Source organism: Sardina pilchardus, chromosome 18 (genome assembly GCF_963854185.1).
Source record: "Sardina pilchardus chromosome 18, fSarPil1.1, whole genome shotgun sequence".
NCBI classification, from domain to species: Eukaryota; Metazoa; Chordata; class Actinopteri; order Clupeiformes; family Clupeidae; genus Sardina; species Sardina pilchardus.
In genome coordinates, this window is record NC_085011.1 from 17621377 (window position 1) to 17649012 (window position 27636).

Sequence of the window (27636 nt, forward strand, 5' to 3'; positions counted from 1 at the left end):
CAAACAACTTTATAAGTTTGGTGCAATTAGGCAATTAGACAATATTCTAAACTTTAGACCAAAATGGCCAAATTAAAGTGAAAAATATATTTTAAAAAATGCATGTGAAACGGTTGTTCAGTTTCTGATTAATGTAGGCTAGGTTAGTCTCCATACGTACAGCTCTTTATTGTCCCAATGCTGATCATTTCCCCTTGTTCATGGCACATTTTAGCCTTTGTTTTGGCCTAGGTATAATGTCAATTGATAGTAGTCTGGAGTCGGAGAGCAGACTGTCTGCATTGATACAGCGCGTAACTTACGTTGTTAACGTAACGCAGTTCAACAAGCTTTACGCTAGTGTGTCTGTGGTGCCCCACCGCATAGACAGGCAGAGCAGGCACGCTCACGCAGGCACTAAGGTGAAAACGGGAGATGGGCTGAAATCCTATACACGCTGTCTACACAACTTCTTCAGTGGTACAGAACCATGTAAGTTGCCAGTTGGCGCTAGCGTCTTCGCTCGTGTAACCTGTTTCTAAAGATGTGTTAAACTGGCTTGCTCTGTTGTCAGATTTAGCATGGATTTTGAACTTGTTCAAACTTGCTACATAAGTTAACGTTAGCTGCGTAGCCAGTTAGCTAGCTACCAAGGTAGGCTATATGACCACGTTAAGCAAACTGAAAAGTTACCGTTACAACATTGTTTTTGGTTACATAGATAATATGTTATAGATATGGTAGAAATGGGTCGTGACAAGAGCTGGTTATGGTTAGCGTTAACAGTGATTGCTATCGTGCAAGGTAGCTAGGGCTAGCTCTCCCACCAGTGGGATTGGCTAGGATAACATTGTAAGCACTGGCTAAGTTAACTTTTTGTGTAAGGTTTGCGTAAAAGTAACAGAGATTTGACGATTGTATGCGTCAAAACCTTCAGATGTCCATGTGTTTACACTGTAGGTAGCGATGCTCGTTCTAAAAGCACTGTTAAAATGAATCGGCTGGAAACAATCTCAAACAGTCATCATCAGGCCATAACAGATGTGGGAAAGACTAGATTAAAGGAAAAGACAACTTGTAAATTGTGTGGTTGCCAGTTTGTGAGGTTGAAGTTGGTTCTGAAGTATCACTGCGTTTTGTGTGTGTGCAGGCGTGTGTGCTTGTTACAGTTAGAGATAGCGCTAGTGATATGACAAGTTCTGTTTTTTTCTGTGGTGACTTGAGATGCAACACGTTTATCGATCGTGTTCATATCTAAGATTGATAATGCATTTGATAGGTAAAGCACTCCCATGCTTTTGTCTAAGCCTTGCTAAACAAGAAATCATAGCACCAAATCAAAATACTGAACATGCTGACCTATATGTCTGGTAATATAAACTGTGTGGCGAACTATGAGATATACCTGCACTTTTTCCCACTGCAGTGGACAAGCATTTTAGGTCACTGAACGGAATGAATTAGCCCTTAGGACTAATGCCTATAGTTTTTCTTTGTGGCATGTCCATATCACAAGTCTTACTGATATGAAAGGATTAACGCAAGCATTTACCGTTCACATACCATACACCTTACAGCAAACTCAGAGGCTCACCTAAGTTGACTTCCTTCCTTTTCACTGCAAAACACAGGAAACTCACGTGGGCTGCAAGGTGGCCTGGTCATGCACACACCTATTGCTGCAAACTAGGCAAGCCACACTGGTCTCTTAGAGACATTACATGGAGACAGAGAGAATGTAGCGAAATGCAAACTGTTGTTCAGCAATGCTGAAAAGTCTGTTGTCGTAATTTTGTCAATTTAGATATTTGAGCTCACAATCACTAACGAGTCCTCTCCTCTGGCAGAAAATCCAACACTACCCTATTGTTTTTCTATTTGTTTATTGTATTCAAACAACTTCAGGCTTGCTTAGTGCTATGCTAGTGTATAGTCTGTGGTCTAGCGCCAGAGAGGCAGAGTTTGGACTTGGGGTCTGAAGATAATGGTGACCTGGTTTTCACCTTGTGCTCCTGCAGTTGTTGGCTGTTTGCAGAGGTCTTTTTGTGAAGTGTGTGTGTGTGTGTGTGTGTGTGTGTGTGTGTGTGTGTGTGTGAGAGAGTGAGTTGGTGTGTGTTAATGCACACAGCTACTATTGCATACTATTCAGATGCTGGGCAGTCCTGAATTACTTTCTCTGGTGCTCAGGGAGTGTTTTAGGATGATTTGCTGTTTAACTGTGATGACAAAAGTAAAGAGTGTGTGTGTGTGTGTGTGTGTGTGTGTGTGTGTGTGTGTGTGTGTGTGTGTGTGTGTGTGTGTGTGTGTGTGTGTGTGTGTGTGTGTGTGTGTGTGTGTGTGTGTGTGTGTGTGTGTGTGTGTGTGTGTGTGTGTGTGTGTGTGTGTGTGTGTGTGTGTTTAAGATACATTCTATATTGAAGACATTCAGACCATGGGCCTAGGTTATGGCAGAGACTAGCTATGTAACATTCAGGAGGGAGAAAACAATAGAAGGGATTAAATCATATATTAAAGAGGAAGATGAATGGAATTACTCAGCAAGATTAGGGGATTAAAGCAAGGCTATCCTATTCCCCCCCACCCTGTCCGAATAGAAAGAATCATCCAATGTAATAATAGACAAACAAACACACACGCTCTATATGTCCATACACACACAGTAATCATACACAGCCTTGCATACCACTGATTCCTTTTGCAATGTTTCATAAAGTAGGTCAAAAAGACGCCCCCTCCCCTACACACGTGTACACACACACACACACACACACACACACACACACACACACACACACACACACACACACACACACACACACACACACACTTCAGTCATGTTCTATCTGGGCTCATCTGGGACACTTGTCTCTCTTCATGCCATTGGAGTTATTTGTGATGTTTTTAAAAACTAAATAAAAATGCAGACTGCATTTCCCCCTGTAAATGCATCTATCCTTTCAGTCATTCTAACATGCCCACTGCCTCTCCCTGTTCATGGCAAAATAATTTAAATGGTGACACATTACTTTTCCTGCTAGCAATATTTTAACGAGTAGAACAAAAAGCTGAAATCCCTCGGGTCCTATAAGCCACTAACTATTTTAGGTCTGAACGCAAAAACAGGCTTTTCTCGAGTTATGTAGAAGGTGTGTTCAGCCTAGGTGATTTATTAGACTTATCTCTTTCACAGCCTTGTAATGGTAATGTGTGATATTGGAAGCTTCATCTCTGCAGGCTGAAGTAGCCTAGCTTTTAAATGTCAAGGTGGTAGCCTGTGTACAGTGGCCTGTGCCTTTGGCCTGTGCTTGAGTTTGACTTTCTTCTCAAGCTTCTTTTTGGTGTGCCTGACACAAGTTTGAGGTGAACATGACCGGGCATGCCTCTCGTTACGCTCCAGTCAAACACAACAGCCTCCCACACATACAGCGTGTGCTTTGAGCTGAGGTGCTGCTTTTCTGATATGAAGACTTCAGAATTGGCTGGCCTAGGTCTAGCCTATGTCTTCTGAGCTCACAGCACCAGTCCCTGACGAGCGTCACATGCGTCGATCAATGCACCAAGTAAGGACTATTGAATTCCTCTCCTCCTATTTTGTTCCACCCCTAGGAGAGCCGAGGGTTAAACCGTATACTGTTTGCATTGTGATTTCGTTGGGCAATTAGGCTACTGCAGCCTTTGTGCCTTTGCAAAGACCCCCACTATTGCTTTAGGTAAAAGGTAAAAGCTGAGAAATTATGTTCCTTCTGCACTCAGGTTGCCCTTCATCCATCTGCACAGCAACTGCTGCTTGTACTGATAGAAACCCAGTCTGGTGCTGTGATAGAGTAGAGTTATGCGTCTAGAGACTATTGCAGTCCTCGCACCAGGATTGTGTTCATTTCCTCGTTCTTTGATGTCCTGAGTGTTGAGTGTGACTTCACTCATTCCATTTATTTCAACCTGACCTATTTTCCCTCCTTGTCTCCTCTCCAAATCAGATGAGGTGTGTCTGTCTGTGTCTTTGTCTGTGTGTGTGTCTGTCTGTCTGTCTGTCTGTCTGTCTGTCTGTTTGTGTGTCTGTGTGTGTGTCTGTGTAGGAGAATACTTGTGTAAGCGAGAAGGTACTGGCAGGCATAGACAGACACACAATCCTAACAGATGAGGACAGAGAGCCTCCATTTGGAATCGTCCTGTTATCACGAGAGGACAATAGCGCTGCCTGCCTCCCCAGTCAATCACTGGGCAGCGAGCACGTTCGTGTCCCCTTCCGTCAGGGTGACGCTGACGCCAACGCTCGCGCTCTGTGGGGCAGGGGGACATTCCGGCAGACAAGAGGCCGCTTTATACTCGAGGCCCTAGAACATGGCACGATGTGTTCTGAGGAGGGCCTCTGGATGAATCATGCTAAAGTTCTGCCCCTGCATTGTTGCCCCTTGCACAGTGACACAGCTGCCTTTGTGTCTTTGATAAGCCCTTTGTGTGATTCGTCTTCTCGCTCTTCTTTTTTTTTTCCATATCATCGTTTTGTCGCTCACAGGCCTGAAGTGTCCAGGCCTGTAGTCTTTAGAAGGAGATAAGGCTGCCATTATCCGTCTGAGGGAGCATTGTTTAATTAAGAGGGTGCTGTTTAATTAAGAGGGTGCTGTTTAAACTCTTCATCACACTGTCTCCTCTCTCCTCTCTCCTCTCTTCTCTCTTCTCTCTCTCCTCTCTCCTCTCTCCTCTCTCCTCTCTCTCCTCTCTCCTCTCTCCTCTCTCCTCTCTCCTCTCTCCTCTCTCCTCTCTCCTCTCTCCTCTCTCCTCTCTCCTCTCTCTCCTCTCTCCTCTCCTCTCTCCTCTCCTCTCTCCCTAAGTCCTGTCCAGTACCGTCCCCCTCGTCCACCGGCTGACGCGTCGCCCCACTGGCTTGTATCTTTCTCCTCTCACGCTCTCTATTTATAAACGAGAGAAGTGTTCTCCTCGCTCTCTTGTCTCCTGCTCTTCCTCCCTCCCTCCCTCCCTCCCTCCCTCCTCCTCCTCCTCGCTCTCACTCGTCTCACGCTCACACTGCTGGCCCTTGTTCCGCCCACTCAGCTGCAGACTCTTGTCTTGTGTGCAAGTCTGAGTCTTTCCCTCCTCATGCCCCCCCCCCCCCCCACACACACACACACACCTCCACCCCCACAGCCGCAACCACCAACACCACCACTCCACCCTTTCTTTGCAACTTTCACTGTGCGCTCAAACTCCTTCTCTTTCAACCTGGCCCCAGCATGGGTCGGATCCATCTGCATTAAACTATCACTCAGGTCATGAAGGGTGCTGGGTGTGTGTTTCAGCTGATAGTGAATGGAGTGATTTCAGCTTTTTAATCAGCATCTGACATAATTTGTGAGTTATCTCCTTTGCTGAATATGCAGAATGGCCAAAAGTAGACATTTTGTTCCAGCAATCATGTCATCTGTGGTCATGGTGACATAACATAGACTGTTCCCGCTGTTGACGCTGTTCTCGTTTTCGGTTATGCCATTGACCAAGTTAGCATCATGGCTGAAGCTGTGATTAAGAGTGTTAATGTCCGTGTTGTGTGAACAGGTACAGTAAGTACACGAACACTGGCCTTGCAATCAGACACAGCTGGTACGTGCAGTTCTCTTTGACTCACAGGCCCACATGCAGGCTCCAGTCAGTAGGGCTACCCTCAATCTGTTATCTAGACCGATAAATTTGCCTGGAACGTCGTCTGTTTGATACAGATCTCTCATGCTGATTTTGGGGTATGTGACGTGGGTCTGCTGTGTGATTCACACAAAAATGAATCAATGAATAGGACTCTTCAGACTCGGGTGGCTGTTTGGATCCGGCCCCAAACTCTGTTTGGAGCAAGGCATGGTAGGAAGGAATCGCAGGAATGACAGACAGACAGGCAGGCAGGCAGGCAGGCAGGGGAGAAGGAGGGGAAGAGCCAGTCGGAACAGAGCGAGAGCTGGAGAAAAGAAAACAGAGCCAGATGGAGAGAGAGATCTCATCTCATCTCTCTCTCTCTCTCTCTCTCTCTCTCTCTCTCTCTCTCTCTCTCTCTGCGAGACACTCAATGCCCTGTGTCTTCTTTCCTCCACTACAGCATTTGCCGGCGACGTTTGCGTGCTTGTGGCATGAGCAGCCGGCACCATGCCTTACGTGGATCGGCAGAATCGCATCTGTGGCTTCCTGGACATCGAGGAGCAGGAGGGCAGCGGCAAGTTCCTGCGCCGCTACTTCATCCTGGACACGGGGCTGCAGGGGAGCCTGGTCTGGTACATGGACAACCCACAGGTGAGCAGCCAAAGCTATTGGGGAAAAGTTACATGCAGGTGAAATCAATTTGACTTGATGTCTGTCTAGGCCTCTCTGCTGTGAAGCACTTGCACACCTCTGGCCTAATGTTATGTTAAAAAGAAATGTTTTCAAAAAATGCTACTAGCCTTAAATGAAAATATATTTTGCTTAAAAAAATAAAATAATAAACAGAGTAATGTAAAGCATCTTGTCTCAAATGTCAGATTGCACCTTAGCTTTAGCCTTAGCTTTGACTTAGCTTGTATATTGCGTGCAGCCCTTGAGCATCACCGGAGGCATACTAAACATGTGTGTGCATCCCTGTCTCAGTAGTCCTGGCCCCTAAGAATCCCCTCTATCAATAATACATAGATATCTATTTTGAGAGTCCTCTGCTTGTTTATGTCTGTGTGAGTGAACTACATTTGGTATTCTTGTCTGACACGTTGACATTATTTATTTCTTTTCACGTCTGGGCAGAATCTGCCCATAGGTGCAGCCTGTCAGGGTTCACTTAAGCTCACCTACATCTCCAAGGTGAGTTGTTTCTCTCTCTCTCTCTCTCTCTCTCTCTCTCTCTCTCTCTCTCTCTCTCTCTCTCTCTCTCTCTCTCTCTCTCTCTATCCCTCTCTCTCTCTCTCTATCCCACCATCATCACACAGCCCAGTGTAAATTATGTAAGGCCTCTTCCCTGGAAGAATGTGTTGGAAGTGATCTCTGACCGCATCAGTCTGCAGAGCATCCTTTATTTAACGCCATCTTTGTCTCAGCCTTTCAAGAGACTAGAATATGGTGTTATGCTGACTTCTTCACATCATCTGTCCCATAGAACCCATTTTTACTTTTTTATTTTGGATGATGTAGCCTAACTTTGGCATTGATGGTGGGTTTGTGGTAGTTTTGGTATTGCTGAATGAAAGTGTTTATCAGTGATTTCCTGCTGGAGGAAAAGCAACCAACGCCTGTCATGATGAATTCTCTCTATGTCTTCCTCTCTCTCTCTGTCTGTCTCTCTTTCTCATCTTCTCTCTTTTCTTCTCCTCTCTTGCTCTCTCTCTCTCTCTCTCTCTCTCTCTTTCGTTACTTCAGGTCAGCGATGCCACCAAGCTGAGGCCAAAGGCCGAGTACTGTTTCGGTGAGTACTGTACTGTACTGTACTGTGTGTGTGTGTGTGTGTGTGTGTGTGTGTGTGTGTGTGTGAGAAGCGTGCAAAGACACAGGCCTCGTATGGCTCATCCTGTGGCTGGTGGGTGTGTTCTGGTATTGGTGGTTTTCTCAGCGGCAGAGGAAACTGAGGAGGGAGGAGGATGGGGGTGAGATCAGTCTCAGTCTCAGGCCCAGGCCCAGTGTTGACCCTTTCCACAGTGAGCTCTGTTTAACAAACACGCTCCCGTTTCCTTCTGGCCGCCCTCGTCCCACACGCACTTGCACAGTCACGGTCACCCCCGTATACAGGAACACACTCACACACACACATACCACAAAAATATTCACAAACACTCAGACATGCAACCTCTGAAGAATCTCTCTTTCTCTCTCTTTGTCTGTCTGTCTGTCTGTCTGTCTCTGTCTTTTTCGCTCTCTCACTCTCTCACTCCTCTCTGTCACACACACACACACACCCAATCAATCATGTGCTCTCTGTCACACACCAACATGTGTGTGAGCGCGCGCATAAGCGTACAAAGGCTCACTGTTTCCACAGTGGGATTTCCTCGGACGTGACGGGACGTCCTCTGCTGCTGGTCTTATCAGCGGTGGTGTCGTCTCAGGCAGGGCCAGACCCGGCTGTAGATGTCCTCCTCTTCCTCCTTCTCCTCCTCCTCCTCCTCCTTCAGACTGCCCAGACAGAGAGCAGGGGATTGGCCCTTGGGCACACCTGCTGTTAGTGAGGAACTTAAACAGTAATGCACACTTTTATTCAGGACCCTCTCTAAAGCATGCATGGTAAGCTTGACCTCATACAAGCTTTAGCGTATCCTTGTCTAAGTGTTACACACACACACACACACACACACACACACACATACACACACACACACACACACACACACACATACACACACACAGAGAGAGAGAGAGAACCATCTCTCACAAGATGCTGGCATCCTCATCAAAATCTCCTTGGTTAGTTCACAGTGTTTATAGATATCCTGGCGCAAGGTGTGATTCTGCCATTACTTACAAAATCTCCTTCAAAGCAAGGGGTTATTGGTGACTGTGTGATGGGACAGTAGATACTGAACACATGGGGTTGAAGGTAGCTAACATTAAACAAGTAGGAAGGTAGCTAACATGTAAGGAAACGCCTTTGATAGCAGTGCACGTGTACTGTACCACGATGGCAATCTTTCAGTCAGTCAGATGAACCCTGACGTGTACCAGGTCTCTTAACATTTTTCTTGTGTGCTTTTTTTTTCTTCTTTGCTGCAACCTAGTTGCAATGTTCTATTCAGTAGTGTTTTGACTGTAAGCCATGTACAGTATATGGATGGTTTCAGTGTGTTCATTCAGAATACTCATTGTACATTGCCATTTGGACGTGCATTGTGCAGTGGACGATTGCGAATGCGAGTCCGTCGTGGTGTTTTAATCTGAATGGAGCGCGCCTTTCAGTTGCCATTATTGTGTCGTGTTTCCGAACCCAAATGTGTTTCCACTTACGGAGTGGCGCTGCTCGCGTGTTGTTTTGGCGGCGGGGGCTGTTTGGCTATTTATCGGTGCCTTACGGTAAGGAGGCCCACAGCGCCGACGCCGACGGCGTGTGAATCATACAGATGCCCCGGCCAAAAAGCATGACTTATGAGCGGGTTATGCACAGTGACTCAACCACAGAGACCCGTGAGTGTGTGTGTGTGGGTGTGTGTTTGTGGCGGTGTGTGTGTGTGTGTGGAATCTCGAGTTCCACTTTATGGCTTGGTTGTGCCAGTCAGTATGGCTCATTTGTGTGCACGCTTCCCCTCCACAGATTTTTGGGCTAAAATGTAACTAGGTCCCTGCCCGAGATAAATGTTGAGATAAACACGCCTGGCCGACCCTGAGGCATCAGAACATACCACACACACACACACACACACACACACACACACTAACAAGAAGGGCTCACACATGCGCTCATAGACCTCGCACACATGCTCTCTCTCTCTCTCTCTCTCTCTCTCTCTCTCTCTCTCTCTCTCTCTGACAGATACACATGCACACACCTACACGGCCTACCTTAGTCACACAGTCCCATTACACGCATGGTTGCACACATTAACTCGCCCACACTCACTCTCGTTTTCTCCGTCTATCACTCTTTCTTTCCTCTCCCTTGCTTTTTTGACCTCCCATCTCACTCTCTCTTCTCTCTCTCTCTCTCCTTTGCTCGGTCTCTCCATTCTCTCTCTCTCTCTCTCTCGTACTAATTTACATTCATGGAGGAAGAAGGGCCTCCATTGTGCTTGCAGACCTCTTCACACCATACCCCCCCTCCACCCCCCCCCCCCCCCCCCCCCACTAACCGAGTTTACTTCAGCAGAGAAGGAGTGAGCAGAAAATAAATGACAGAACAAGAGTGGGAGGCCCTTTCTTTCTGGGGCACTTTCACTCACTCAGAACTAATGTGCGCTCACTCCACAGCCCTGCAGTCAGCGCGGCACACACTGTGCGGTGTGGTGTGGTGCGGTGCAGAGCGCTGTGGGGGGGGGGGGGAGATGCGGAGGGGATGTGTGCGTTGGGAGCGCGAGCGGCGCTGTCCTAGGTGTGAACTCTTTAGGGGCTGAAATGGACCACTGTTGAGGTGCTCCGTTGAAAAGTGTCCCACTGGAATTACAAGCAGCTTTCCCCAGTTCAGAGTGTGCTGCTGTGAATGGCCATTGATTGCCCTTTCCAACTTTTAACTCTCTTCACCCCCCCCCCTCTCCCCCTGTCCATCTCCCTTGGTTTCTCTCTCTCTCTCTCTTTCTCTTTTTTTCTCTCCCCCTCTCCATCTCTTTTGGTTTCTGTCTCTTTCTCTCTCTCTCTCTCTCTCTCTCTCTCTCTCTCTCTCTCTCTCTCTCCCTCTCTTTCTCTCCCTCTCTCTGCCCCCCCCCCCCTCTCCCTGTGTTTGCAGTCATTAACGCCGGCATGAGGAAGTTCTTCCTGCAGGCGAATGATCAGCAGGACCTGGTGGAGTGGGTCAATGCACTCAACAATGCAACCAAAATCACTGTGAGTATTATGTGATCACACACACACACACACACACACACACACACACACACACACACACACACACACACACAGGCCTTGCTTCCTGCTTGTCCTCGCTGTGAGTGAACGTAGTGTGTGATGTGTTGGTATCTATAATTAGCGTGATTAGTGGAGCGGGGTTCACAGTAGGGAAATTAGAGGCCTCCATGCACCCAGCTGCCAGCACAAATATGCCTCCGCACCACACACACTCTGCTACCCCTCCTCATCCCATCTACTCCTCCTCCTCCTCTTCCCCTCTTCCACTTCCTCTTCCCCTCTTTTTCACTATCATTCTGTTACTTTTTATACTGACAGTATATTCATACCCCTCAAGTTCTCCCTTTATATGTGACTGTATTTCCTTCTTTTTTCTCTTTTTTCCCCTCTATTTACCCTTTATTCTCCCTTCCTTCCTTATCATTACTCTTCTCTTTGTCTTTCTATCGGGGTCCATCTATCTGTATGTGTCTCTATGTCTGTCTGTCTGTCTGTCTGTCTGTGTCTGTGTGTGTGTCTGTGTTGTCATTACTGTGAGAGTGGCTCACACCCTCTATGTCACATAACCATGCCTGCAGGTTGCACAACAGGATGCTGCATTGTTTACACGGACCACGCTCCTGCATCATCACTTCCTCAGCTGACCCCACACATGCTCACGCACACGCTCACTTACACACACACATATTACACACACCCCTATCCCACAAACTCACACACACACACACACACACACATATATACACACACTCCTCCCCCAGACACACACACACACACACACACTACAGAATTTCACAAAAAATCTCACACACATTCACATGATATATGACACTCATGTGCTTGCTCTCACCCTTACGTAATAACACGCACACACACACACACACACACACACACACACACATGCACAAGTGATAGACACCAGAATACACACTCATAGACTAATGTGCCAACAGGAACGGGAACACATTGCATTTATATAGTGCGTTTCAAGGCATGCAAACTGCTTTACAGTCAAATGAACCTCAACTTACTACATAATAACCCCCCACTCACACCACTCATACTCCTTGAGTGAAGCAATTGTAAAATCTGTGTCATCATTTGTGTGTGTGTGTGTGCGTGTGTGTGTGTGCGCGTCCCCAGGTGCCAAAGCCTTGTGAGGCAGCCCAGGCAGGTGAGCTGCAGAGGGGCCAGTGTGAGGGCCAGGGCTTCAGGAAGCAGGTCTCCTACAGGACCGAGATCATAGGAGGGGTCCCCATCATCACACAGACTCAGGTGCGGTTGCTGCTCTCAAGGCTACGGGTGATCATTTAGGTTGTGGAGGATGTGTGTGTGTGTGTGTTTACTTGCTCCTCAGTCTCTGGTGTGAACCAGGCCAGAGGGTTGAGAAGAACGGGCTGTGATGTCGAGATTCAGTTGGGGATAATTGGGGTGTGTCTATCTGTCAGTGATGCTGCATTTGTTGGGGGTGTCTGAAACTGGGTCTCCATCCAAATCCCAAATGCTTGCAAATGAGGAATAAGCTGTAAAAGAGAACCTTACATAGCTAAAGCTTTACTACAATAAATATTGCTACCAGAGGAGGAGTCCAGACGTTTAGGTGCTGTGTCCACCAAATGCGTTTTTTACAGCCAGAGCGCCCTCAACCTCCTTTTCTCGGCGCTTCGATTAGTGTTTATTGTTGCTAAGTTACCAAAACCAGAGACGGTTTATAACGAGAAGTGCCATTGACGAGCCCGGCGCTGTTCTAAAAGTTGAACAGATTTCAACTTGAGCGCTCTGAGCGCTGCGGTAAAAAACGGTCAGCGCACAATATTGAAAATTGTCGCCGTCGGCGCAAAAAACGCGTTTGGTGGACACAGCACCTTAAGCTGTAGACCAGGGGTAGGCAACCTGCGGCGAGGGCCTCATGTGGCCCTTTAGCTCCTCTCTAGTGGCTCCCTGGCTTCCTCTGAAAATGGAAGTGTCGGCTTCAAGCTGTCCCACAGTTAGTGGAAATATCACTGTACGATACAGCATATATGAGGGTGGCAAGTATGCCATATGACTGAATCTAGTAAAAGAGATTTTTAAACTGATTTTTTTTTTTTAAACGGTTCCGAAATTTTGCGGCCCCAGACAGATTTAATTTTATTTCTGGTAAAAAAAAAAGGCCCTTTCAAGAGAAAAGGTTGGTGATCCCTACACTAGACAGAGTGTGATTTCTGGACCTGTTGCCCTGATGACCCTACAGCTGATCAGAGCCCTTCCCTTGACTAGTGTATCCTGCGTTATGTTGAACCGTGCGGCTCAGCACTGCACTCATCTGGACTCGAACCCGCAAACAGCAGCACCTCGGATCGGAAGTCGAGCGTGCTAGCAATTAAGCTACAATCCCAGGCTGCTAGCTCTCTTGCCAGCACTACTCTAAAGCTGTTGGGAGGGAGGTTAACCAGTTTGCATACTGCAAAGCTATGGACCAGCTGATGTTGGCACCTTAAATAAATATTTAAAAATTTAAACTCTGAGTTGCTCCGGTGAACCTCTTTTATCTCTATGGACCAGCTGGTTACTGTTACATTAGCTCACATAGCACAGCACAACTCACATAACACAGCTGAACCAGTGAAGGTATTCTTAAGGCAAACTTTCATTTGATGGCCATACAATATGCAAATGAGCTGAATCCAGCTTAAGTCTGTCAGTCAGTCATGCTGATGCATGTTTCTGCCAGTGATGTGGAGTGATGGGTGAGTCTGTGTCTATGTGGGGAGGTTAGGTTGGGTGTGTCTATCTGCTGAAATTGAATGTGTCTGTCTTGATACCTGCATGTCTGCCTCTGCCTGGTGGTGGTGATGATGAGTGAGATGCTGAAGTTGAAGGACTAGATATTTGTGTCTGTGAGTGTGACGCCTGTGCCTGTGTGTGTGTGCGCGCGGCTCCTCAGCAGGAGGGAGCAGACGGCCAGAACGGCGGCGACCGGGAGGCCCTGAAGCGCTCCCACAGCCAGCACCCCTACCGGCCAGCCCAGGAGCAGGCCGTCCTCAAGGCCGGCTACTGCGTCAAGCAAGGAGCTGTGGTGAGCACCGCACGCGGCCGAAAAACTGCAGATGGCCTACGGATGTGACTCAGGCTTGAGATAGGACTTTGACTCAACCGTGTAGTACGGTGGTTGATGTCGTTAAAGCCTCAGTGGGTTTATGCAGCAAGATTTGGTTTCAGTTTAGCTGCAGTTTTGGTTATTGGTTGACGTCAAGACAAGCATTGTGGAGTTTTCCTCCAAAACTTGTGAGCCATCTGCCTAGAAAGCATTCAGAAACCTTTTGGACACCACATAAAGCATTAAAAACGTGGACATTTTCAAAAAAAGACCTTCAATAGTCCTGTTTGCACTGATATGATCTTGCCTCAATTCCAACTTGTATCTTCTAGCAATATGGTTGTCATAGTGACTGCTAATGACATATACTGTATGTCTATATGTTCTATACTCATATTCAAAATTAATCTGAACATGGTACCAAAAGTAGTTTGTTTAAAAATGTACCCAAAGTCCAAATTGCCAAATTGTTGAGTAGTGTTGCTTTAACGGACATTGTGGCTGTAGATGGTAAATATTTTCACTCTGATGTGTCTCTGAATAGAAAACAATTGTAAGACAACTGTGTTATTTAGGTATAACAAAAACCTTAAAGAACATCAAGTGGTGAGATTTTTTTGCTTTTAATCAAACAGATGAAAAACTGGAAGCGCAGATATTTCATCCTGGAGGAGAACTCCTTGAGCTACTTCAAGTCTGATCTAGTGAGTCCTTTTCATTCTTTCAATTCATACAGCACTCCAAAAAGTCTTTATTCTTCCACACATGGACTCTGTCACCCGGCACCCACCCAAGCATGTCTGAACCCTGGTCTCAGCAACACCGTGTGTGTGTGTGTGTGTGTGTGTGTGTTATTGTAAAAGAGACCACTGCACATTTGTCTGATGTCATCCTATGGTTGCTGAGTGACATTTGAATAAATTGACGGGCATATTAAAATTTGCAGTGGTCTCTTATTTTTGAATATGGCAGTCAGCAACCATAGGATGATATCAGAAAAAATGTTCAGTGGTCTCTTAATCTTTCCCAAAGCCATATATACAACATATATACATGCTGCAGTACATGCTAGAACATGCAGAGGACTTTGCCTCTGAAATTCCACCTCTTCATGGAGTGTGCGAGTTCATATGTGCTCTTGAGATTATCCTCAGAAGGGCAAGTCTCTACATGTTATGAAGTGTTCTTACCCTGCAGTGTTGCTTCGGGGCCGATGGCACTTACAACAGCTGACGTTTCTATTTTTATTTATTTTTATTTTTTCAAATGAATTCGTCTGAACAGGTGGCATTAAAATGTATGGCAAAGCAACAAAAATAAACGCTGATGACTTGACCCCCAAAAATCACATCAGGGTTTTAAAATGTCAGAGGCCCGCGGACATCAGAGTCCTGCTTATGTCACATCTGTATGCATGACACATCGAGCGCTGAAGTAAATGCAGCACAATCAGATGTACTGGCCCAAGGGGCTAGTGGGAGGAACATCTTATGTTGGCCCATGAGGATTTCAGCTTTAGCTGTTATCAGTGGACAATGCCATCACTCCAGGGGACCAACCCAAACTACCCTGCCTGTCTCTGTTGCGAGACTTATTTAATAATACTCTCACTTCCTTCTTGTGGATGTCTTGTTGTTGCATTGAGCGTTTGACCTTTGAGCTCAAGATTAGTTATAGGAAATGTGTGTGCGTGTGTGTGTGTGTGTGTTTGTTTGCACATGTACACACACCCTTATTTTATGCCCTCATAATCACACTTTTGCTCTCAGGCTAAAACAAGCGAGCGTGGCGTGTTGTTAACCCTCTCCCTTGCTGACAGGAGAAGGAGCCTCTGCGTCTGATCGCGCTGAAGGAGGTCCACAAAGTTCAGGAGTGCAAACAGAGGTGAGGAAGTGACAGTCTAAGCACTGGTATCAGAAACCGATGGAGTTTCTCTTCCCTAGATTATTGCTGTTCATTTGAAAATCACCAACATTCGTCTAGGGTCCTATATTTAAAAAAAAAAAACATTGCCACCTTCCTTTTGTCATGGTTGAGTTATTCCTGTTTTGTCATGTCTGAGTCATTTCTTCATGTATTTACAGCGATATAATGATGAGAGACAATCTATTTGAAGTAGTCACATCCTCCAGGACCTTTTACGTCCAGGTGAGCCGTCCTAAAGTGGTACCACTGTGTAAACAGCGTTCTTAACGTGTGTGTGTGTGTGTGTGTGTGTGTGTGGTTTAGTCTCCTGACTTCATCATCTGTCCATCACAGGCTGATAGCCCAGAGGAGATGCACAGCTGGATCAAAGCCATCTCGGGGGCCATCGTCGCCCAGAGAGGGCCTGGCCGAACAGCCGCTTCAGTATGTACACACACACACACACACACACACACACACACACACACACACACACCCATACACTTGCCCGCATATGAACTGTTTGAGCACCTACACACACATTTATCATCACCAGGTGATTGCCCCATCTCATCAGTTCCTCCACAGCTATGGTAGCATTTGTCTTGAATATGAATGAACGGGACCAAATGACTTATTCAAATGACCTTTATTGTTCATGCTTGTTTCTTTTGCCGTCTACAGTGTTTGCCATCTTCTGAGCCCTCCACTTGCACCCACTAGCTTATGCACACACACACACACACACACACACACACACACATGCACGCACAGTGCACACACACATGCACACACACACACACATAGAAAAGGGAGATGTGGTAGTGAGTGTGCACTGACTGCAGCAGGTGAAGGACAGAAGTCAGTGCTAGCAACATGGTCCTTGCTGAGAAAGGAGAAAAAAAAGTGCAGATGCAACCCTGTCACACACGCTGGCTCAAGCATGGGTAACATAAATGGAGTTCCACGCAAAAGTAACAATAAATGATATTTATTAAGTAATAATAGAAAGTCAGTATGATGAAGCTATGAAAAGTAAAATGTAGTGCAATAGTGTCTAGGGGTAGTATAAGTACAATGGATCAACAGACTCAAACTATAACATAATAGAACGACGGTCGAGAGGAGAGGGAGTCCGCCCGCATCATGGGAAGTGGCCATTTTATCCACTGGCCCACATCAGGCCCAAATCTCTCACACCTGTGCGCTGACACGTCTACCGCCCCCTGCTGGAACAATGAAACAAATAGAAAGATAATAGAAGAATGGGCGGGGTGCAGGTCTGACCATGACAGGGTCGTGACACCCCCCCTCTTAAAACAGACGATCCACCTTGGTGGGAAGTCTGCACCAAGAGTAAACATTCAAACCATTTTAAGCTATAACATTTTTAAAAACCTTTGGGCATAGACAACAATAGAAAATCCACCACCACCAACACCCATAACCCAACCAGACTTTAGAAACCCATCCACCACCAGTCTTTATCAGCCTACTGCCCTCTAGACTTCCCCAAACCTCCCAGTCTCAGCACAACCAGCAATCTCCGGCGCCTGGAAAAAGCAAATTTAAGGATAGACTGGACAGGAGACAGGAGAAACACAAAGACAGGTGACAGAACAAGACATGGCAATCATTTAGGCTTAGTAGTCTTCAAGTCATGGGACAGGGCATCAGCCATGGCATTATCCGTACAGCCGATGTGACGAATACCTATGAGCATGATTCAACGAATATTTAAGTTCTGTATCTAAACACTTCTGCTTTTGTGGAGCAACTCGAAAAACCCGTTGACAAATGGGCAGTGTACCGCCAACCTCAATATCGTGTTGAGTTGAATCAGTAAAGGAAAACTTATCAGAAAGAAGGCCATTAAAAGACAGAATCAAAGACTGCAACTCTTCATGTTGAAGGGACAAGCGATTTAAAAGACAGTCCAAATTTTCAAGAGTAGCCAAACTTTTCAGCCGTGACTGTAACAATGTGTCGTCTGGACCAATCACATCGTCATCTGCTGCCACCAGTTGAGACGTAACGGGCCCACACTCGACTACAGCCAAAGCAGCAGATCTTACTTTATCGCCACTGGAAACAGTTTCACTACTAGCTTGCGAACAGTCTGACTTAGGCAAATTTATGTGACGTAACTGCATTGCTCTTCTGTCGGGCGTTTCCACCAGATAGTCACGTTCTGTCACCTGACGCACAACAGGTCCAACAAACTTCGCGCAGAAAGGCGACCCAGGCATCGGCAGCAAAACCACAGACTGATTGGGTTCTCTCGCAATCTGACAGAGATTACATGTTCTCACAAACTTGGCCACATCACGTTTTACTTTCGGCCAATAAAAATGCTCTAACAACCGACAGTATGTTTTGCGGACACCAAAGTGCCCGAACTCACCACCATGTACAGTCTGCATAGCTAACTCACGATGTTCCTTTGGCATAACTACCTGCAACACCGGTCTCTGGACATCATGATCAGACGGCAGCCACTTACGCACCAATAAACCATCCACAATAAAATAACCACTCATCGCGCTTCTCATCTCCCCCTCAGGCAATGCTGCATTCCGTAGCTCAGTTAACTCTTTATCTTTTCTTTGTGCTGCAATTAAATCAGCACGAGACAGAGAGGATGGTAACACAGGCAAAATTGGACAAACATCAACAAACTGATCATCTTGTGCGTGACTCGTGGCCTGAGTCACCGCACAAGCCGCACCAACATCTGGGAACTCATTCGCACCCTCATCAGATACAATTGGTAAAACAGGCTCAACATTCACAACAGGAGGTGGTAGCACACCCGGCCAAACACATCCACCAGCAATATTGTTCCCAATGATCACATCCACCTTTGGCACAGGCAGTGAGGGACGAACAGCCATGACAAACTCTCCTTGCACCAAATCAGAATTTAACTCCACCCGATGGAGAGGAGCGGAGATCGTCTGCATCTCAAAGCCCCGGACCAGTACGCAACTCCCAGTGTCAGATGTTTTATTAAATGGCAAAACTGACTGAACAATAAAGCTCTCGCTAGCTCCTGTGTCACGCAACACTCTTACGGGCACTTTTACAGAACTGCCGACTAAGGACACATAGCCTCTTGTAATGAACGGACCATAGCTCTCACTAGCACATTCATCAAAACTATTACGTCCTTTCTGCGGCTCCTCCTTGGAAGGACGAGCGCTCTCACCACCCAACCCCTCCGTGGAGGTACCACAACTCTGAGTCCTAACCGTAGAGGAGACAGTCCGGCCAGACCATGCCACCAAACTCACCCCAACCTTTTCCGAAACGGACTTAGAATTCCTATTCCGGTGTCGATCATGCAATACGGGACACTCGTTTTTCCAATGACCCTCGCCCATGCAATAATGACAATTTCCCTCATCAGTTTTATTTCGTGCACCATAATCTGGTCTAGGGCCACTAGTAAAACGTCTGGGCCGAAAATCATCACGGCTAAAACTGTGAGGTGCTTGATCTCTCGGATTAGGTTTGTGAGTCAATACAAACTGATCTGCAAGCACTGCAGCTTCTGCAGCAGTTTTAACTTTATGTTCATTTATGTAAGTTTCAAGTCGATCTGGAATAATATTTTTAAATTGTTCTAACACTACCAAATCAGTTAGACTCTCATATGTGTTAACTCCTTCGGCCGCGCACCAACGAAAGAACACCTGGTTTAACTCACGAGCAAGTTCCGTGTGTGTTTGCCTGTCCCCTTTTCTCCAATTTCTAAAACGCTGCCTGTATGCCTCCGGAATGAGCTCATAAGCCTTCAAAATTGCGTCTTTCACCGCCTTATAACTTTTACGCTCCTCAAAACTAAGGGCTACAAAAGCATCCTGGGCCCGACCCGTAATCACTGCCTGCAATAACAAGGTGCATTCCTCATCTCTCCAACCTCGATCATCCGCTATATTTTCGAACAATGAAAAGAAGACATCGGGGTCACGTTCGTTAAATTTAGGCAAAAATCGGATCATATGCGACAGTTTTAACTCTGGGTTTGGCTGAGGTGTAGGCCCAACTCTATCCGGAACACCACCAGGAATTTTGCCCTCTTCAATGAGCTTAAACCTCTCTCGCTCTAGCTCATTTTCTCTCTCAGTCTGTCGCTCACGCACCTTCAGCTTTTCGTACTCAAGCAATCTCTCCTGCTCTCTCTCTATCGCTGCCAATTTATCACGTTTCATCTCTAACTCCAGTATAGCCTTTTGCTCCTCAAAAGTCATATGAACACCTCTAGGAGTAGATGCGTCTTTTGGAACCACTGGATCTGCTTCTACATCTAAAGAAAGAACCTCCATTTCTACCAATCTTGTTGAAACCACTTGTTTTATCTCTTCTTTTCTTGCCGATTTCGAAAGATTTAACTGAAATTGGTAATGCTGCGCGACTTGTCGCAGTTGATCCTTCTTAAGACAATTTAAACCCTCTTCCGATGGGGAAGCAAAAAAGTCACTGAGATTTTCCATTAATTAGGCCTACTAATCATTTACCAAAATTCCATGCTACAAAAACAGCCACCAAAAACTACGTTGTCTATTTAGAATGCCTCTCCCATTCCAAGCCCAATCACTCAAAACCAACTCATGCGCGTCTTTCATTCACAATGAAACCCAGCGTCAGAGAACACCGGAGAAATATACTGGCCACTAACAGGAGCTGCCCCAGTATCTAACTACGAAAAAGACAACCCTGCATATTTCCATAGCCTATGTCTTCAGCGTGCCCTCCTGCGATTAGACTGCTAGCCAGTCTCCCCACGTTCGACACGCCAATTTAAACTAAACAATTTAACTCAAAACAACAAACGTTTAGGCGGTCTCACCTAACACCAGGGGTTCATGTAGCTCAAACTTACCCTATTTGTCTTCTCCAGGTCTCAAACGCCAAGCACATGTGAAAAACGCTGCATGCAAAAAGGTAGACCTGCATCTAAGCACAGGACGCCGCGGAACTCCCCCTCACCGTCAAAGCCAACCGGAAACCGCAAATCAATTAACCAAACAATTACAATTAAACAAACAATGAGTGGAACTCCCGGAAAAGCACGTTCGTACCAAAATAGCTACCGAAACCGAATTACTCCCGGACGAGATCCCCACATGTCACACACGCTGGCTCAAGCATGGGTAACATAAATGGAGTTCCACGCAAAAGTAACAATAAATGATATTTATTAAGTAATAATAGAAAGTCAGTATGATGAAGCTATGAAAAGTAAAATGTAGTGCAATAGTGTCTAGGGGTAGTATAAGTACAATGGATCAACAGACTCAAACTATAACATAATAGAACGACGGTCGAGAGGAGAGGGAGTCCGCCCGCATCATGGGAAGTGGCCATTTTATCCACTGGCCCACATCAGGCCCAAATCTCTCACACCTGTGCGCTGACACGTCTACCGCCCCCTGCTGGAACAATGAAACAAATAGAAAGATAATAGAAGAATGGGCGGGGTGCAGGTCTGACCATGACAGGGTCGTGACAACCCACAGCCCTTTCTTCTCTCTTGTCTCCTGTTCTTTGTCATTTTCCATCTCTCTATCTCACTCTCTCTCTCTCTCTCTCTCACTTTCTGTCTCTCTTTCTCTCTTTCTGTCTCTCTTTCTCTTTCTCTCTCTCTTTCTCTGAAGGGGTTTGATGGAGTACAGACACCCCCCCCTCTCTCTCTCTCTCTCTCTCTCTCTCTCTCTCTCTCTCTCTCTCTCTTGCTCTCTCTCTCTTTTCTAATGCGGCTTTGCACTGTGTTGTTTCAGATGCGTCAGGCCAGACGGCATTCGAACCCTTGTATTCAGAGGTATTGGGCCCGCGTCGCTGAAGGCAGCACGTATGTGAGCTCCGCTACCTCAAAGCCGCCTCTCTGGCCTTTGTTCTCTCTCCCCTGTGGTTTAGAGGTGATTTCAGTGCAGCTCAGCCGTGCCCGCCATCTCACACGCTCCCACGCTCAAAAAAACTCCGCACCCCTTTTCCTCTCTCCCCCCCCCCCCCCCCTCCTCCTCCTCGTATTTTCCCCTTTGTCTTTCTTTCTTTTGTCCTTCAGCCTGAATTCGACTCTGTGTCTCTCACTGTCTCTCCTCCTCCTCACCCAACATGGGTAAAATATGTCTCTGCTGTAAAGGGTGTATCCTTTTTTTTTTAACTCCTTAATGAGACTACATCTGCCTTCCCTCTACCCTGCAGTCATCACCTGATCTCCCATCTCTCCCTAATGCTTACACCCCAACGGCAGTGTCACAGCACATATTTCACTTTAACAAGAAACATCTCCCTCATGCCCCCCCACACCACCCCCCATTACGTCCAAACTAGCAGATGTACTGTACTGTATCAAAGCACAAGTGAGCCCCCCCCCCCTCCTCCCATTGACTGAGCTGCTGTGAAGCTAATTAACTAGCTCTAGCATTCCTGTGCATTTGATTATCTCCATCACAACAAACCCATGTCCTGTCCCCCTTTTTCTACTTCCTGTGTTACAGTTACTGGACTGAGTTGGAAGTGATGTGTGTGAGATTATTCTCGGTTTGTTTTTGAGTGTGTTGGTGCATTGTGTCCCCTAAACCCAGCCTTACCACTATGCAACTCTCGGTTCCTCCCAGGTTTTGCCATTTTGTATTTTCAGAAATTCAAATTGAAGCATTTACAAGGAATTGCAATTTACCTCTTGTTACCACAATATTTAAGCATTATTTGCAGCTGAAAATTGCTGTGTTTTAACGGCAACAACAAACAAACAAACAAACAAATCCTTGCAAGATCCTGGAGGGACTGGACCCTCTTAGTTTTCCTCACCTTGAGTCTCATTTATAAACCGTGACTGTGAGTAAACAATTAGTTGTATTATGCATATGCATTTTTGTGCAATAGAGTAGGCCTGTGGTATGTACTGATATGACCTTAAATAGTCTGGACTTGATCACTGTTGATATCAAAACAATATCTCCTACTATTTCAATATAAGTAGCTTGCGCTAATTTACTTCTTTTCTTAATTTATTCAAAGCAATCTATGCTCAATACCAAGAAAGTAGTTAATCATGTGAGCTCCCTACAGTAGGTTATTTGTTCACACCTGCTGTTGACTGAAACTCATTGGAGCTCTGCAACCTCTCCAAACCTAGCCGTCACTGAAAGATGTTGTTCCAATTCTAAACGATGTACACTGTGCTGTAGGTCAATGAAGAGGAGCAGATAAAATATGCCAAGTTTATTCCCACATTGATTTACCACAGCCACAATGTTGAAACCTCACTGTAAGTGGGTCTGTGGGTTAAAATGGGAATGCATACCTCAGACCACTTGTACCACTTGTAGTCATCGTAAGAAGCTAATCAGCTCACGAACAGTACATGTGTGTGTGCTCACTTACTCACTTAGTTCTGCTTACAGTCAGAGAAAAAAAAGTTCTATGCAGGGCCTGTACGGGGGCTTTCCTCCAGTCATTTTTCTCCAATAACAATGTTACTTTATAGTTTCACTGCAACTCCCTTCATTTCTATTTGCAAACCTCATTACATGGGGCAGCTATATGCTCTATTCCCTCTTTCTCACACAAGTCCTGTCCCCCCTCTTCCCTTCTCTCTCTCTCTCTTGTCTCTCTCTGTCTCTCTCTCTCTCTCTCTCTCTCTCTCCCTCTCTCTCTCTTTCTCTCATTTCTCTCTCTTCCTTCCCTCAACACCCCTTCTTCTCTTTCAGAAAGGGAGGCCTAATACAGAAACACTAACTCTTAAAAAATGAACACTGTGCCGCTTCCGTTCTACCGTTTCTAAATTGCTACTGCGACTGCTACCACCACTGCCTATGCTGCAATCACTGTGACTGGCTACCACAGGAACAGCTCGAAAACCAACTGCCCGCAATGCTACTCTGCTAACTCTCAACTGACTCCACTTGCCACAACTACCATAATTAAGTCTGCGACTAACCACAGCCTTGACAGCTCCACAACGTGTGTTTCTCAGACCTCGGCAATGATGGCCGCTACCACGAGGAGGGTTTTTCTCACACGACTGCTGCTCTCACCAGACCTACCTATCTTCCTTCACTACTGCTGCTTTTTCTACTAGCGCTACCACTGCTTTGGGTACTACCACAACTGCTGTTGATGCCACTAGAACTGTTGCTACTTGCTACTGCTGTGACCACCAACCCTTCATGGATTGTGCTGCTCTTCCACTGCTCATTTACCCCCTTGCTCTCACTCACTGTGACTCTCTGGCCTTGTAAGCAAGATCTCTGCTGATAACTGGGATGCACGCGCTATCTTTGGTAGGGGTGGAGGAAAACACTTTATAGATCACCATCCGTTTCATTTCATATTGCCGGCATATCAAATTGTGAGCCCTTTTATTTAATGTAATGGAGAAATGAGTGGTTTCCACAGTAATACAGGCTAGATTATAAGTCTGAAAAAAATGCTACCATATTTAAATGGCAGTGTCCTATGAAGTCCATAGTCATTCCCTCCTCAACCAATTGTGACTTATCCAACAAGCTCATGAGCATGGAGGACTTCAGCTATTCTGTAAATGGTTATATTTTAAAGACTGAATTATGTGTCTGACTCTGAACATATTTTAATCAGATATCAAACTTTAGCATATGGTAAGTCTCTCTCTCTCTCTCTCTCTCTCTCTCTCTGTCCCCTCCACCCCTCCCCCTGTCTCGCTGCAGGAGCACTCTGTCGGTTCCTCCTTTTTCTACCGCTCCCTCTCGTGCGGCCCCGCCCCTCAGCCGCCCGCTGGCGGCGTGCCAGCCTGCGGCGAGTGGCGAGGTGCCGCGCGGCCTGGCCTGGGACAGCGAGCACTTCATGAGCCTGTTGCCGCTCCCCCGGCCGCAGGCCCGCCTGTCCCTGCAGGAAACCCGTCTCTCCAAGTGAGCCGCCATCGTCATCATCACCAGCAGGAGCAGCAGGAGGAGGAGGAGGAGGAGGAGGAGGAGGACGACGAGTCGCCGTGGCGAAGGCGCAGCAGCTTCGAGCCGTGCCCTCCCACGGAGCCCCCCCTGGATCTGGATGATGCTGAGCTGCCTGTCAGTTTGGTCTGATCTTTAACACACACATACACACACACACACACACACACACACACACACACACACACACACACACACACACACACTCACACACTTACACACACACACACACACTCTCTCTCCCCTTGCATTGGTTGTTAGTAGAAAACGTGAGTGGAACACAGTGGGAGAGATGAGTGTGGCGACTGCATAGACGAAACTGGAATCATGGAGAGAGCAGCCTTGGCCTGACCGATGAGAAGAGATCGGAGAAGCTCGGGGAGTGTTAACAATGGAGGCTCTTCACTCGCATCATCCTGCAGGCAAGCTAACAGACTGCGTGGCTGGTCGTCCAGGACAGATCAGCGCATACTTTGGGGTGCTCTTTCAGACCCCCCCCCCCCAACCCCCCCCCTTTTTAATCTATCTTTTCAAATCGGACAAGCCTTCTTCCATAGTGGCCGTGCTGCCAGCGCCGAACCATGGCAGTGGCAGGACTCCAGTGTGTGATTGCTGTAGGCTAGCAGGCTGCTAGTAGGTTTGCAGAGGGAGGCCAGTGGAGATTATAGGCTGCAGGAAAAGGCTGGTCATGAACGGAGTGGAAAAAGGGGGAAGATTCAAGGTTTCAAGGTAATGTGGACAGACAGCTGTCCACTGGGAACGTATCCTTTCTAGGCCTCTTGCTGAAGAAGTGGAAAGAGATATGTGTTTGAGGGAATGGACTGTTTATCCCTTTTTGTCCCCCTCCTACATTTTATTTCTTTTTTTCTTTGCTTGACATGATCTGAAGCCAAGATTTGAGGACTTCAACACAGGCAAAAAGCTGTGAAAATAACCCCAAAAATAACCCAAGCAGTTAGTCATCGGTTTATTCTACCGTAACGTTTTTTCCTAACCATATATTAAATATGCTATCATTAAACAGATGAAAGGGAGCAGGCAAGTGTTTTGTACATGCTCAGCTCGCAGCCTTAAATTACTCACTAATCATGGCCATGCCACACACATATGCACACACACATGCACACATACAATTCAACAGTCATATTTTGCCATGGCTTATTTCATGAATTTTAAAGCTAACATTGAAAACAAACAGATGCATCCCGTGTTGTAGATATAGAATTGTAGATACCCTTAAAATTTCTAAAATCTACTGTTTGGAAATCGTGAATCTAAGTCACTGTATTTAGTGTCTGGTTTGGCCTATAAAAGTTGGGACTTTGAATACTGTACTGAGAGGTAGTATGTGACAAATTGAAATACATATTTTTGCAACCACTTCTTAACTGTCACTGCGTAGCAGAAAAGAAGGTCCCTACCCCACCAGCGGAGTTAGTATAAGCCTTAAGCGCTGATGATAAATAAGCCACAAAGAATGCCTACAGGCTGAGACGACACAGAATAAAAAGGTCCTCAGATCTGGTGCATAGCCTGTGACTTGTCAAGCCATGGGTCCTCAAATGTTACTACCCCTAATAGCTGCAAAGAAGGGTGCTGAACAAGCATCATCCTTGGACCGTGTAGGCTTGGACTTGAGGTCACTGCGGAAAGCACAAAGAGAGAAAGTAGGACGTTTCCAAGACGCCAAACTGGAGACTACCTGAGTGGAGGTATATGTTTTCCTTATGGGGTGAGGAGCGTGTGGTACATAAACAAACTACAAGCTGCAGAGTAGCATTGGCTTGCGAAACAAACAATCAGACAGTGGCAGCTCATTGGTTTGAGGGAGTCTTAATAAAGAGATTCATAACAATGTTTAAACATCTGATCTGCATTAGATTGAAGGTTCCTCCTTTTACTGACTGAACCAGAGGCTAAGAAAACTTAAATGTCCGTGGAACCCATATCTAGGGCTTGATGTGGATTCCTTGTTTGTGTTTTGTGTTTTTTTTTTCCTCCACTTCTTTATCTCTGTTTAAAATATTGAGCACAGGAGAATTGACCAAGTGTTTATATATTTGTGTTACATGTGCCAGCAAAAGCATAGTGAATTGCCTTCTTCAGATGCTCTGTTATCCTAGGCTGTCTTTCTTTCCTGTTTGCATTTGCTGTGATCTCAATGGTTTCGAGAAAGCTGTTAAAAGGCTTGAGTGAGATTGATGCCAATGAAATGCCAACTGATCATGATCACCCTTTTTTAGATATACTTCCTGTTCATAAAGAGACTGAATGGAAGATGCAAGCGCATTTTACATGTGTTTTAAATGTATGAGAGTATTAAACACACACTGTTTCGACAAGTGGCTTGTTGATAACTGTACTGAGAGTGGGAGACAACAGTTCCATTGAAAGAGGTCCACTAATCCTGTTAGCATTTAACTAAAATGCGGTTTATTATTTAACCAGCGCAGATTCTTGTGTTTGTCACAGCAGCAGGACTGGATGTGGTCAGCTGATTATCTCTGTTGTGTGATTGGCCCGTTTGATACCCGTTAACGATCATGCCATCGATATCTGTTTGTGACCGTTTGTAGACCGCAAAGCTTTTATTTTGTATTTGGATGGAGTTAACTGCTGTGTTTCGTTTCAAGTCTGGACCTTTTGTATTCCACTGCTCTCCTCTAGATTACTGCTGCACATGTGCCTGTACATGCCCTGCCAAACTATATGTGTGTAATTGTGTGGAAGTAAGCAGCCCCGCGGTTGTGTGAGTTTATTTGTGAGAGTGTTTTAATAGGGCCTGTGAGTTTGCTGCAAAATCTGTGTTACTGTCTGAAAAAGTGCCTGCGTAATTTCTACTTTTAAAAATAATCAAATTGTTTTAATCCAGATTCCACTCGGTTCATCACAACTGGTGTTACTGATGTTCTTTTTTGTTAATTTTGTGTTATTTATTCTATGGTACAAAAAGAGGAATAAACATTTTTTAATTCAAACAATTGAGTCATTGAATTATGTACCACATAAAATCCATTCAGCAGTAGTTGGAAATCTATGCGGCTCTGTTGGAAATAAGACTGTACTGCCATCTGTTGGTGTGTGTTTGTCATAGCTTGGGAGGTTGCACCTGTTTTGCAAATCCTGCCTTTACTTCTATTGCAATGTGTCCCATTTTAACATTGTTTGCTTACGGTATTTGCTCTGAGAACATCTCATGGCACAATACCATGATTTCAAGCATACAAAAGCCACAACATAAGTTTGTTG

The 27636-nt window shown here is 46.0% G+C and overlaps 1 protein-coding gene across 5 annotated transcripts; it reads left to right on the forward strand.

Moving 5' to 3' along the window:
* The first annotated feature begins 343 nt into the window (after positions 1 to 343).
* plekha1a (pleckstrin homology domain containing, family A (phosphoinositide binding specific) member 1a) lies at positions 344 to 27368 on the forward strand. Of its 5 annotated transcripts, none has more exons than XM_062519051.1 (13): positions 344 to 471; positions 6062 to 6252; positions 6736 to 6792; positions 7345 to 7390; positions 10349 to 10446; positions 11611 to 11742; positions 13394 to 13525; positions 14182 to 14250; positions 15366 to 15430; positions 15631 to 15694; positions 15806 to 15895; positions 21235 to 21309; positions 24148 to 27368. In XM_062519051.1, exons 2-13 carry the CDS (start codon positions 6109 to 6111, stop codon positions 24517 to 24519), a joined length of 1344 nt encoding a protein of 447 aa, XP_062375035.1. In that variant the 5' UTR covers positions 344 to 471; positions 6062 to 6108; the 3' UTR covers positions 24520 to 27368. The 5 variants fall into 5 exon arrangements, with proteins under 5 accessions (XP_062375035.1, XP_062375037.1, XP_062375039.1 ...); XM_062519053.1 differs by having other exon boundaries at positions 13397 to 13525; XM_062519055.1 differs by having other exon boundaries at positions 21235 to 21305; positions 24148 to 24497.
* Positions 27369 to 27636: the final 268 nt, after the last annotated feature.